Here is a 13606-nt window from a genome sequence, read left to right on the forward strand (position 1 = left end):
ATAATATATAGATATTATAATATCATATAAGTACATATTATTATGCATTATGTTTGTTATATAGATTTACTAAAATATTATTTATTCTCAATAATTCTTCAAAATATTCATTTGCTTAATTCTGCCTAACAATCTACTCACCACATAATTAAACATATTAGTTTTCTTCTATCTATCTACATCATATAATGTGACTAGTGTCACACACAGCGCTTATGTGTAGCAAGTCATGATTATGCAGCAAATAGACAATGGGAATTCACAAATAAATAAATAAAATATTAGGTAGGATTGAAACTCTATGTTCAACTCTCATCATTCCTAAGAGGGGCATTGTATAACATTGTTTGTGGAACCACAAGATTTTGGTTGATTACTAAAAAGCGGGCCCTATGAGGTTCTTATGAGGGGTACCTCTCATAGTCACACGTGCCTATCGAGATAACATGGTCTTCATCACCAGTGTTGTTGCATGTATGATTTTTGAATGTGATGCCACTTCTGACAGTTTATTTGGTACACACAGGCCAATGTCGCACGACCCTACCCGCCCACACATCAGCACACCCGCCCGCACACCCGCATGCTTGCTTGTATGACCGTACCTGCCTGCCCAGTTCGCCGGGCGCTAGGCTCCTGTCAATAGACCTACCAAGAGTTCCTTGTAGTTGGCCAAGTGACTCGATGAATGATCAAGGATTAAAGAGTTCCTTGTAGCTGACCAAGTGATTCGATCAAGGATTAAAGAGTTCCTTGTAGCCTTTACCAGGTAGGTACATACATATAGCTTTGTGTGCTTTTATTGAGAATTCTTATAGCTTTACCAAGTGACTCGATCAAGGATTAAAGAGTTCCTTGTAGCCTTTACCAGGTAGGTACATACAAATAGCTTTGTGTGCTTCTATTGAGAATTCTTATAGCATCGCTGGAGCTTTTACTGAAGCTTCGTTCCTGGAGTGGCTATGGCGGGCAAGCGGAAGGCGGAGGGCATCGCCCTGCTCTCTTTGTACAACGACGACGACGAGGGGGACGAGGAAGAGGAGGAGGATGGAGAAGAAGAGGTGGAGGACGAGCCACAAGCCGAAGAACAAGCTGTCAAAGACGCACAGCCCTCGCCGAAGGACGAAGAGGTAGAGGCAGACGAGAGGCATGCAGAAGCGGCCATGGATGCGGTCATGGAGGCAAAGGATCAGGCACAAGTCGAGCAGCTGTTGTTTGCCCGGCTGCGAGATTCGGTATCCCCAGCCGAGCACCCCCCAGCGGCCGCCTTTAGCCCCGTGATATCTCCCCAACCTCCTGCAGATCGGTCTGTGGGTGCTGCGCCGCATGGTTTCATTGTGGACTATGAGCATGACGAAGCTACACTGTCGCCGGAACCTGAGGTATCTCATTGTTGCCCTTTGCCTCAGAATCATGTAACCCTAGGTACAATTCGGACAAGGAGAGTATTAGTGATTGGTCATGCAGCTGACGCTGCTTGTTAATTTCATCAATTTGACCAATTAATTCATTTATAGATCAGTTGGTCTGCTTTATCTGGCTTTTCATTGGCTCTTGATGAAAACCATCAGAGCTTTATTATGTTCCGAGTGGGTTCTTTCTTTTTCCTTTTGTGCTTAAGGCAGCAGGGTGGCAGGATGTAGGATCCCTAGGGGATATTAAAAGTTTTTGCTCACACTAATTGCCTTCAAACAAAGTAACAGAGTGGAAAAATTCGGGACCTTGGATACACAATTAGACATTACAGATTATAAAGGTAGAAGGGTTGAGCCTCACAAGAAGGCTTGTCTGTTTTTTGCTTGAAATTCTCAAACCCCCAAATTGTGTAGCGATGTCATTGGCGGCTGCATTTTTTACAAGAGCAAGCTTCTTCATCAAATAGTTGTGTTTTGCATTTGGTAGCAAGTTTCTAGATGATTTGCAAAGCAATCACTCTTTACAACTTCTATTGATGAATGTAGGGATGACATGGCAGCATGCTTGTTGATAAGATCTAGGATGTCTAGGAGTTGTGCATAAGATATTCAAACCCTCTTATTTACACTTAATGAAATTCCAGCGCAGTAACAAGAAGGAAAGGTTTGGATTCTAGATACACAGTCACGGGCTTCCTAAGTTGGGACCACCTCCCCCCGAGAGAGGAAGAAATCTTATCAGTTTGAGATGCTTGGCAGTTCTTTGCCAAAGTTCTCAAGACATGACATTATCTGGCTGTGTCATTTGCAGCTGCATTTTGTTCAAAGCAAGCTTCTTCATCATTACTCTGTTTCTCTTTGCTTTGCAATTGGTAGTAGATGTTATTGATGAATGTGAAGGTGACAAGCTCAAAAGTTTGCACAAAGGCATTGTGCGCAACAATTGGTTGATTCACTGATGCAAGTTACTCATGCACACCTGACAACAATGGGCCTAGATGTACGTTTTAAGGGGGGAAGTGGGATTTAATGATTTGGTTGAGTGCTATCAGAGAGTAAATTGGTGGTTGCAAAAATCTGGGAAGACTTGAGACTTGTTTGCAACCAGTCAGGGTTTGAGCTGAATCTGGATTTTTCAGCAGGAGTGATTTGTTTGCAGTAGCTGTTCACTCAGTTTCAACCTGTTTTCAGTTTCCAAAGTTAATGTGGTTGCTCCGTATGCCTATTGCTTGGCTTAGGCCAATGAAGGGTTTTTATGTGGCGCTTCACATATGGTCATATGTTGTCAATCTCATTAGTTCTCAATAGCTTTCCTTATTAATTTTATATTTTACGTTCTTGATGTGGTAAAGGTTATAAGGAAGATATCTAATACTATCTATCAGACTTAGCCAGTCAGACAGAGAACTAAGAGGAAAAAATCTTGACAGTTGGCAATACTTCTATTCCCTCATCACAGAGAGAACTATTTGACTTAGGTCTCTCGATTAAGTCCATACCAAATTTCTGAACAATGAAAAGCACAGCAAGACCAGAGGATCTAATGAAGTGATCGTCCACTTCTAGCTCTAAATTTGACAGGATCTTCTGCTTAGAAGATATTTCAAGATCCTAGAGTCCAATAATAGGCATGAAAAACAGTCATGATGGGTTGAAGATAATGTAAACATATTTTGATTAAACCTTGGAGAGAATATTCCCAGAATGGTTGGAACAAGTTTATGACTGCTTCATGTAGCCGAAATCAAGCAGCTTGGAAAGAAAATCTGATGTGAAAATGAAGGAACTGTTGAGCCACTGAAATTAACTCAAAATTATTATGTTTTTGGCCTGATTTTTCTTTAGAGAGCCAGCCTCATAAGGATTTGCACATGAAAAAGGCATTCTTTAATTTCAGTAGGATGCCCAAAAATTCCCTATGTAAGGACATGTTGTGCGCATCCATCCTATCCTTCTCTTTGATCATTATCGTTCTTTCCACTCCTTGTTGCGTGTTCTCTCCTCGTCTCTTTTTCTGCCTACACACCTTGGAGGATCAGCTGCCCTCTGCCCAGCCTGTTGCCAGCCTGCTGGTTGGGTGGCAAACAGGTAGACAGCCCATCAGGCAGGTGGCAGGAAGGTTGGTTAGCCCTGGGCAGTTCAGAAAGTTGGGTAGGCAGTGTGTACCAGCAGCAGGTTGGACAGGTGAGTGCAGGCAGGTCAGGCAGCAGCAGGTGGACCATTGGGCTGCAGGTTGGCACATTTATGGCTGCAGGTTGGTGTTTTTGTGGCTGCAGCTCGGCCATATTCAGATAGTCAACCTGATTCCCACCGGTCATGTGGTCGTGCACTTTTGTCAGTGAGAGAGATTGTGCAGTCTTTTGAGTGCCATACAACAGACACTCACTTGTGTACATACTCTACTTCAGATTTCAGTCTTCGGCATTCATTCTCTTTAGAGTTCCCTCCCCCCCCACAAGGGGCACGTGTTCCACTCTTCATCTCAGCCTGTGCATCTACGTCGCTTGGCACAGACATGGTATGAGAATAGTGAAGCAGGGCGGACAAATCTGAAGAGGAGTTTCAACGCATCAAAGGGAGCTGTGTTTTCAGCGTACAAGTGCAAGACTTCAGATTTCAGTCTTCAGCATTCATTCTCTTTAGAGTTCCCTCCCCCCCCACAAGGGGCATGTGTTCCACTCTTCATCTCAGCCTGTGCATCTACGTCGCTTGGCGCAGACATGGTATGAGAATAGTGAAGTAGGGCGGACAAATCTGAAGAGGAGTTTCAACGGATCAAAGGGAGCTGTGTTTTCAGCGTCCAAGTGCAAGTAGCAGGGTTGCACATCAAGTTATGGTTGGAGGTTGGAGCTGGCTGAGGATCACATCATTGGAGGAAGGAATGCTGCATCTGCTGATTGGGAGGGCTGCCTAGACCTTCATGGCATTAGATGGATTTGCATGAACCTGATTTTGCGAAAGAATCAGCAGGACAAGTGCTGAGAAGGATGCATTTTCAGATTTCGGAGTAGATAGACTTGGTCATTGAGCGGAGGAAGTCCTAGCTGGTTGCATTTTTAGACTCAAAGGGGAATTATCTGAGAAGTGCAATGAATTCAAAGTAGGAGAAGGATGTCTAGCAACTTAGAGATGGATTTCCAAGATTTAATGGATTGCAGGTCCTTGTTCTACTTGCTTTCCCATGGATTAGAAGCTAGATGGAGACAACTTCAGCATTGAGAAGGTGAAGATCGCCATTCTTGAGTCTCACGATCTTGTGGAGATGGGGATCGAAAAGGTTGATGTCCCATGGTCAAGGATCCCAAAACTCGAGAGAGAATTTGGAGAAGGCTCAAGCACATTGAGACAAGTTGAATGCTCACATTAGCTCTTTCAACTCTCTCTCTCTCTCTCTCTCTCTCTCTCTCACGCACACCAGCAATCATTGGGCATGTGAAGCATATGGCAGGTGCACATATGATATGATTACATTCATAGTAGCTTCACAACCAATTGATACCCATGAAGCGGGTGTCTATAGATGCAGATCATGAATCCCATGAGTCTACTTCAATGAAGGATCACATTAACAAGCCACATCGGCTGCAATAGGAAATCCTCAATGCAGGGAAGGGGATATCCTTTGAAGATACGGATGTCACTTCATATGCACAGCTACTTGCCTTGTGTAGTGGGTTTTATTTTTCTTCTTTAATCATTGTAGATGGGTTGATACCATGAAACGGGAAGAGTTGGTGCCCATGGTGTTGGATTGAGGGGATTGCTTCAAGCTACACTCATTATAGAAGTGAAATTTGGAGGTTTAAATGGCCCAGAAATCAAACATTTATAGCATTTGGGAGTAACGACCCTCCAACCTTATCAATGTTTCTTCACTTGGAGGTGTCGGAGACATCTTCATAAAAGGATGTGGGATTGATAGTACCCATGGTGTGAAAATGGATCATGGACAATGGTGCTTCTTTGTTAGAAGTGGATGCAATGATGGAAGCGTAGAAGATTGCTGAAATAGAATGCACAGCACGAGAAAAGAGGGAACAAAAGAACATTGCAAAGGGAGAACTCATAGATATGCTCGGGAAATGGGATCCATATAGCAAACACGAGATAGTCACATACAATGGTGAGTCACTAGCTGCGTGGGCACTAGTAGTGGCTCCCTCTCTCCAACAAGACTTGGGAATGTGCAAGTGATGATTGATGTGATTGAGGAGGATGGAGTTGCATAAATAGCATAGAAATACACCATAAAGATGATTAGGTTGGCCAACATTAGGGGCCACCATAAATGCAGGTAGGCTAGCAAACAATCGCCCAAGTTACCATAATAATGACAATATATAAATTTGTAAAATATCTACAGTGCCTAGCCCACAATTATACATACCCAAGCCCACTGATGAGCTAACTAATTGCCAACACCCTCTCTCAAATTATGGGTGATCTGATACAATACAATGATACAATGATAATGACTCCTCGTAGTCCATACAATAGAGACCATTGGAATAGGACCATGAATACCCATGCAGTGGTTGATTAAGCCACCACCAAGGTGCCTTAGAGAGAACCTAATGTTGATGTCGATCGTACTAGAACCTGAAAATAGAGAAGAATCATAGCAGCTCTTTGCATTAGTCAACAATGCCTCGGAATAGTATACATGACCATCTTGTCATTGATGCTACCAAACATGTGACCACGGATTTTGCAACTTTGGCTAGATTGCCAAAGTGTCCCCTCATGTGAACTCAAACTAGGAGCCAATCTCTCTCTCTATCAAGAAACATCCCATCATAAACCTAGAAGCTAGTCCCATCTCTAGGATTTCAGAATTGCCAAACTTCGGCCGATGTGTCAGGGTAGTCCTTCTTTGGAACCTGTGTGCGTGTATACTTGTATTTGACAAATAAATGAGTACATTTGACCATGTCATCTCAACTCAAGAACGACACTGAAAATGAAAATGAACAGTAACTATGATCACCATGTACAAAATGATCTCTCTATGATCCTTCCATTGACCTATAGGATCCCACCCCAATCAATCAGTATGACTCTCTAGAAATAATCTACCTTGGTTGAGGCAAGAATATTTGCCATGGGGTGCCCAGTCATTGAGTCCACTAATGGGGGTATTCATCTTTGATCGTGAGTAATGATGGCATGAATCTGCAAAAGGTAAGGATGTAGGGTACATCAATGGGGTGGTGGGTGCCATGCTTTAAAGTTTACGGAGTGTTGCTGCTTGGTCTAATGTGACCCCTTGGATTTGTGGATGGTGTGGTGGTGGTGTTGTATTGGTAGCATCTAGTGAGTTAGTGTTGAAAAAATTTGTAAGAATTCATTGGCTCCTAATCCCCGTACTCCTTTGCCTTGGGGAGAGGCCCAAACCCCTCTCAGAAAAGGCAATGAAATCTCCCTCTAATCTCATAAAATACAGTACATCTGCAAATAAAGTGCTCCTTGGACTCAACCTCTTGGTGGCATAACTGGTAGATGCATGCATCTTCAGATGTGTGTGGACTGTCCCATCTCAATCTTCAGCAGGGGGGTGTGTGGAGAGAGAGAGAGAGAGAGAGAGAGAGAGAGAGAGAGAGAGAGAGAGGTGTGGAAGGACGGAGGTACACACACACACACACAGTGCTGGGTCTGGACCATGGTGAGGGGGGGAGAGAGGTGAAAGAGAGGGATCTTAGCTCGTTTTACTTGAATTTTAAACTTGAGAGGTTTGGGGAGGCTAGGGATCATTTTAGAGGTATGAGGATATAATATATGATAGATGCTGAATACATTATAGTGTGCTTGTTGGGACTGGATGAAATATTTTACCTGCTACATTGATCTTGTCAGTAATGAAAAATGAATGCTTAAGTAGATATTAGGTGGTTGTAAAACCTAGCAAAGCAACTTAATTCAAATCAAGATCCATGCATCATCCATGATTAGAGTTAATATCCAGAAAACATTAACTTGGAAGACAATATCCATAGTCTAAACTGTAAAGAGAACGCACCACAAAAAGGTCAAGTATGTTTCATATGAATGTGTAATGCAACTGACAGTTTGACTACTCAACATTAATTGTTTTTTGGGTTAGAACCAATCTCTAAACCCATGATATCATACTTCAGGTCCAAACGTCATGCACTCAGGTCTAACTTGTGAATATGAGTTACTCAGGTCCAATCACTGAATATCACATGCTCAAGTCCAATCACGTTGCATTGCCTCATGCTGAATCATGGCATCCCTCATCTTAAGTCCAATTACTGATGTAGTCTTATCACGTTAGGTCCAAGCATGACCATGGTCCTTCACATGCCAATGTGCTTTTGTGGGACAGTATTGTTGTCCTCTTGAAGGATGATAAATATCAAGGATTTTGGTTGCAAACCTTCTGAGATCTTTTCAGTTGAAATATAAATAATTAGATTGACAGATACAGCTGCCTTGGAAGTTGGAAGGATGATTTTGGTTAGCCTTGTAAGCTTTATGTTTGGTTTTGACATTAGCTTTATGTTTGGTTTTGACATTCTTTTTAGGTGATATAGGATGATATCATGATTGTGTGAAGGAGAATACTTATATAGAGGGAAGTGCACCTTGTGTTCTGAGCTGATGTTCACTGGCTCTTTATTTTGGATGGACTTTGATGATTTTAGGAAGGCGAAATAATGAGCATTGGGAGGGCTGTTCTTGGATCAGACATTCAAGCTAACAATGGTGAGAATTTTAACAACGTAATGATCCTTGGTTTATTCTTTTTATTGATAGAAAAATGTTCCTGTTAGGCTTTGGGTTCGATTGAAATAGCTAAGGACAACTATTCAGACAAGTGATTTAAAATTACTCACCGTGTTTCAGGTTTTTTCCAAGGAGTATCACCACCTGTCAAAGGACAAGTGCTCTCTCCTGACAAAGTGTTCAGTAACCAGTTAGATGATCAGTCTGAGCAGTTGACCAGTACTACTACTCCTGGGGACTTGGGGGCAAAACAAGATGAAGCCTTTGTTGCTGCTGTTCCTAACTTAGAAGAAAAGTTAAATCTCAAAGAGAACCTGGATACCAATGCATCTGAAACAGATCCTTTAGCTGATTTTCTTCCTCCACCACCTACAACAAAGTGCTTGGATGAATTGCAGGTGAATTTCTCTCCTTCAAGGAAAATATTGTTAGGGTTCATGCAATGTTGCAAGTTGGTATATGATATATTGCATTGTTATCTTTGTCAGTTTGTTACTTTTTCTTTGGTGGTGCAAAGAGATAGTGTTATCGAGTTGTGTGAGTTTATTGTCACTCATTGATCACAAGGATTGGGGCAGGAATTAGAACCTGCAGTTGCCTGCTGTCTGTTTTTTTCTGTGTTATAATGGTTCAAAGAACCTAATAATCTTTTGTTTTGGACACACATTGTAATTAGTTTGCAAAAATACAAAGGATCAGGGCAGTTCTTAGTAACTGGCAATCAATTGCCTGCTGTTTTCTGTTATCATGGTTCAAACAACCAAGTTGTGGGTATTTTTGCCAAAGGAAAATGTGTGATCACTTTCTTAAGAGAAATTAAGAGACAATCTAAAGTGAAACGAATGAAGACTTTCTTCATGGCTACACATAGGTATTGGGATTGAAACTTTTTTTCTGGGGCAGTGTTTTCACTGTGTGGGCCGGGTGGGGTGGTGCGTAAGGATCAAAGGTAGGAATTAGCTTCTAGTTTCTGATTTTATCTTTCCTTCCTTTCTAGGTTCCTGTTGGTCTTTGATTTATTTGCATTTGAGTAACATTACATATGACTTTGAGCACAAAATGCTACACTTTATAGCATTTTGCACATGGAGTTCAGACTATCTTCTGATGCATAATATGTCAAGTTTGCCATCTGGCTTGCAGAAAAAATTTGCAAAATATCTAGCTTTAAAAAATGCGGGAAGAAGCTTTAATGAAGAATTGCGGAAGTCAAAAGGCTATAGAAATCCAGACTTTTTACAACGTGCTGTGAAATATCAAGAGATTGACCAAATAGGCAGCTGTTTTAGTAAAGAGGTTTTTGATCCACATGGATACGATCCAAGTGATTATTATGATGCACTAGGTGAGTTCTTTACTAAATTATTTCTTTGATTAATATGTTCGATAGAGGCTAAAGTATCAGTTTGCCATGCTGTATGGTAATTGCTATCCTTCTTCTGGATTGTCAGCATTGGAGTATAAACGTGAAGTGGAAAGGAAAGAGCAAGCCAAAAAGCAGAGTCAGCGCATTGACTTTACACATGGTGGGGTACAGGCTGCAGCAGTGACATCCATGACTGACAAAACAAAGCCTGTGGTACCAGGCCTTGGTGGACAGAATGGTGCGCTTCTGTTCACATCTCTGGCCAATTTTTAATGTAAGGTATAAAGGTTCATCCATGCAAGTTATCTCATCATGTGCATAAATTAACATTATACATGGAGATTTAGGCAAGAGTATTTGTATCTTTTAATAATTAAGAAGACAATGGACATGAATGTGCTAACAAAGAAAGTGTTGGCCTTTCAATTTTCTGTGGGATCCCAAATTATTGCTTTGTGTTTGTAGCTGTGGCTGGAACAACTGTCCCTACATCTACTGGGTCACAAGCTGTAACAGGCCAAGATGGACGTACAAACAAGAAAAGCAAATGGGATAAGGTGCATTGTCTTGTGAACGATCCATTATAATCACGATTCAGTCTGTCATTCTAGACCTGAGGGCTATACTGCATGTTCTTATGTATTCTTCTTTGATCTATTGTATGCTATCAGTACAAAGACAGGCTCCGAACATCTTAAATGTATCCTTAATATTTACTGTTTTGCTGTGTCAGGTTGATACTGATGTCAGAGCTGCCCCACCTTTGCCATCAGTGACTAAAACAACCATAGCAACTGCAAGTGCTCATTCTGCATTATTGACTGCCAATGCTGGAGCAGGATATGCATCCTTTGCGTAAGCATTCTGAGGCTCTCAGCACCCAGCCAATGTCCGTTTTCTGCTTTTCAATCATTTTTTGATGTATTATCTGGTACTGCAGGCAACAAAAGAGAAAAGAAGCAGAAGAAAGGTCAAGGGCAATTGACAAGAAGGTAGAAAAGAGATGAAAATGCTAAGAAAGGAATGTAACATCCTGACAATGCAGGGCGATGGTCTGTACAATATGTAGTGGTCAAAAATAGCTATGGTATGCCACAATGTAACTAAATAGGCTGTCTTGCAGCAACATCAATCTAGATCACATGGTGGTGGTACCACAGAGCAATTGGCACTTTGCCCCATCTGCTTACTGTGAGCACATTGTGTTTCTGATTGAACGAGTACACAGACAATTTTGTTAGGACTGCAGTCGCAAGGGTGTTTGTATTCTTTTCTATGTGGTAGTGCATTGTAAAGGCAATGATAAAGCAAACTTTGCCCTCAAGCCCCATGGCTCAGGTTTATTGCAATTGTGGACCACAGATCATGCGGAACCTTTTCAATAATACAGGATGTGTGATGGTATACAGTGTGAGGCATAGAGGAGTTAGTTTTAGCTCAACTGTGCAGGATTCCTATTTTCAAAAGACCCCTGGTATTTCACGCTAAAGAAACTATCATATATGTCTTGCTGGTCTGTGTACTTACCATATATCAGTCATCTTCATTGGAACTGTGCAAGATTAGTGTGTACAAACAAACAACTGCTATTGTTTTACATTGCATCATCAGCTGTGCTCTTCTGCTTTAGAAGCGTGTGCTCATTTCACTGATCTGAAGATGAGTAAATGCCCAATGGCTACCATCCAATATGAAATCCTAGCCCTCATGACCATGACTTGGGTTTAGAAGTCAAGAAGATTAGAACTGTATTTGTTTAGTCCATCATCAGGAAACTCCATATTCGGGATTTTGAGAATTTCCCATCAATATGGGAAAACCAAATCAAAATGGATTTCATGAATTTTGGGAATTTCATTAATTTGGAACTTGGTGCAATTGAACATGTTACTGCTTATGGTTGTTTCCAAGAGATTGGAGAAAACTCAAAAAGGTGGTGTTAATAAACACCTTAGTTTTAATATCCTTGAAAATATTCAAGGAAAATCTTCAGGCGATGGATTCTTGTAGACTTTCTTTAGCTTTCAATACAACCTTTGGGGGAATTTTAAAAATTTTGGGAGATTTTGTACATTTCTTCATCCAAGAGAAGACAATGCTATCTGTTGTTTCCCATCGTTCAGGATCTTTTTTGTTGCACATCCAATATTTATCCCAACAATTAAAATACACCTTTGCATTTGTAGTATTTTGACTACTAAAAACTGGTGTTCAATATTGTATACGTACTTTGTCGAAGTTTTTGGAATTTCTATTTATATCGACTTCACTTAGTGTAGCACCAAGCCATATTGGATATATTGGATTTGAAGGTTTAACAAGCACAAAGTCATCTTTCTTAACATCAAGCATTGGTTAAAATGCCTGTTTGGGTCGTTTGCTCAGAGAACCACAATAGTGATTATTCAACTCTTCCAATCCAATGAAGTCATATGTATTATCTACATCTATATTGGCTACATCACTTTGTGTTCTTGGTAAGAAATCTATGAAAAATAAATATTCTTGGACATTTGGAGTTTGAAGAGAGTAGATCATATATTTTCAATAATCAATCATTGGTGTTATAAACTTTGTGAACTTTGTTTCATATCCTTGTACATTTGATCATCTTTTTCAATACTTCAAATAATCTTTAACTTCACTTACTACTTCTTGATGATCCTTAATGTACTCAAACATGGGCAGTAACATTGGAACACCCTTTGGAAGAGTAGGCTTTCTTACAAGGTCTCTCTTTCATAATTCAATGCCATCTTCTCTTGATATCCAGTCTGGGGACTTTGGATGCATCTTGTATTGCATGACATGTGTATCTTCTTGCATATAAAATCGAAATTGAAGAGGTTTTGAGTGACCAACAAGTGTATCTTTCGAATCACACAAGTATCTCTTAAAGTTAGACACGTGCCAATAAGAAAGGTGTAGGACTTGTCATTTGGCATGATTGAAAATGTTGCATAAGATGAGGAAAAGTGAAGGTCATGCTTGTCCTTAGCTTCTCTGAAAATTTGCTGAACATTGCATCGATGTCTTCGTGTGTATAATTCACCATGAGAAACCCAAGCTAAATCATCTTGAATGTTCCTTGTGCAACAAGCAATGATAGATATGCAAAGAGAGTGATTTTTATTTTTTGATCCACAATTATCAAGTTGAAGTAGTAAATTCTTTGACAATCGTTTGAAATGATGATGATCATCTTGTGGTATATTATCTTTCATGTATGATTTATTTTGTGCGATACCTTGATGGTGGTTTTGTGCTTTTTTCGAGTTGAGGGCATTTAGTAGCGCAGAGGTTGATCTTGGCATTCCATCTACTTGTAGATCACCATTTGCATGTCTGTGTAGCCGCTCCAAGTTTCTAAAGCACAACGACAATGAGGCAATTGTCAAGTTAGGATCATGAGGTCATAGATCGAGTGAGAAATGTCTATATCTACCTTCTCCATGTTCATGTGTAATCATGCTTGTTAAAGAAACTAGTATAGTTGAGTAGATCTTTCAGTCTCTTTTGATCGAAGCCTTAACCTAGGGATAGCTGTCTTTTGTTGGTCCATTTTATCATGTATGATGCACAAGTTTTTATTTGGATCTAATGCTAAGGCTAAGCACCAATTGTAGTATATGTTCTGACAACTTTGTTGCTGTAACATATGACGTTGACGCTTCTTTAGAAGCACATTTCGCTTTTGAAGACACTTTGTTGCTGCAAGTTGCTCTTTGATCTCCAAGCAAATACTACATTTGGAGAACTCACTTGTCTTTGCTAAGGTTACATGCTTGAACTTTGTGTTCCAAATACGATTGAAGGTGGACAATGATATTTGCTTACATCCAATACCACTCAATGTTGTATTTACTTCTGCCCATATATCTACTTGCTTGTAAACATCTGGGATGACCAATTGTGTCTCCCTTGATCTATCTTGCATTGTTCTACTCTTGTATGGCATTTGCTCTACATTCTTCTTAACAAAGTCTCTAAGGATGGCTTTTCCCATCTTTGTGTGATCCCAAGCTGCTCTTATTACCCCCTTGTTTCCATGCATTGCCCTCCTCGCGCCATGCTCAAA

At 40.6% G+C, this 13606-nt stretch overlaps 1 protein-coding gene across 3 annotated transcripts; it reads left to right on the forward strand.

Annotated features, from left to right (window-relative positions):
* Nucleotides 1-838: 838 nt before the first annotated feature.
* LOC148015272 (transcriptional regulator family protein) lies at nucleotides 839-10932 on the forward strand. 3 transcript variants are annotated; one of them, XM_087665237.1, is made up of 8 exons: nucleotides 845-1382; nucleotides 8081-8141; nucleotides 8283-8560; nucleotides 9306-9507; nucleotides 9614-9766; nucleotides 9994-10085; nucleotides 10262-10383; nucleotides 10469-10932. In XM_087665237.1, the coding sequence occupies exons 1-8, from the start codon at nucleotides 963-965 to the stop codon at nucleotides 10533-10535; spliced, it is 1395 nt and encodes a 464-aa protein (XP_087521363.1). In that variant the 5' UTR covers nucleotides 845-962; the 3' UTR covers nucleotides 10536-10932. The 3 variants fall into 3 exon arrangements, 2 of the variants coding, with proteins under 2 accessions (XP_087521365.1, XP_087521363.1); XR_015688326.1 differs by lacking the exon at nucleotides 10469-10932 and having other exon boundaries at nucleotides 839-1382; nucleotides 9614-9807; nucleotides 10262-10291; XM_087665239.1 differs by lacking the exons at nucleotides 10262-10383; nucleotides 10469-10932 and having other exon boundaries at nucleotides 839-1382; nucleotides 9614-9802.
* Nucleotides 10933-13606: the final 2674 nt, after the last annotated feature.

The sequence above is a fragment of the Lygodium microphyllum genome, chromosome 24 (genome assembly GCF_053477565.2).
Source record: "Lygodium microphyllum isolate KBCC chromosome 24, Lygodium_microphyllum_v1.1.10, whole genome shotgun sequence".
Lineage (NCBI taxonomy): Eukaryota > Viridiplantae > Streptophyta > Polypodiopsida > Schizaeales > Lygodiaceae > Lygodium > Lygodium microphyllum.

What these genes read in the sequence shown, in the direction of transcription:
- LOC148015272 (XM_087665237.1), top strand. Translation starts at nt 963, where the DNA reads ATGGCGGGCAAGCGGAAGGCGGAGGGCATCGCCCTGCTCTCTTTGTAC. An exon ending in AGTGCTTGGATGAATTGCAG is followed by an intron (nt 8,561 to 9,305) that starts GTGAATTTCTCT and finishes TCTGGCTTGCAG; the next exon opens with AAAAAATTTGCAAAATATCT. An exon ending in AGAAAAGCAAATGGGATAAG is followed by an intron (nt 10,086 to 10,261) that starts GTGCATTGTCTT and finishes TTGCTGTGTCAG; the next exon opens with GTTGATACTGATGTCAGAGC.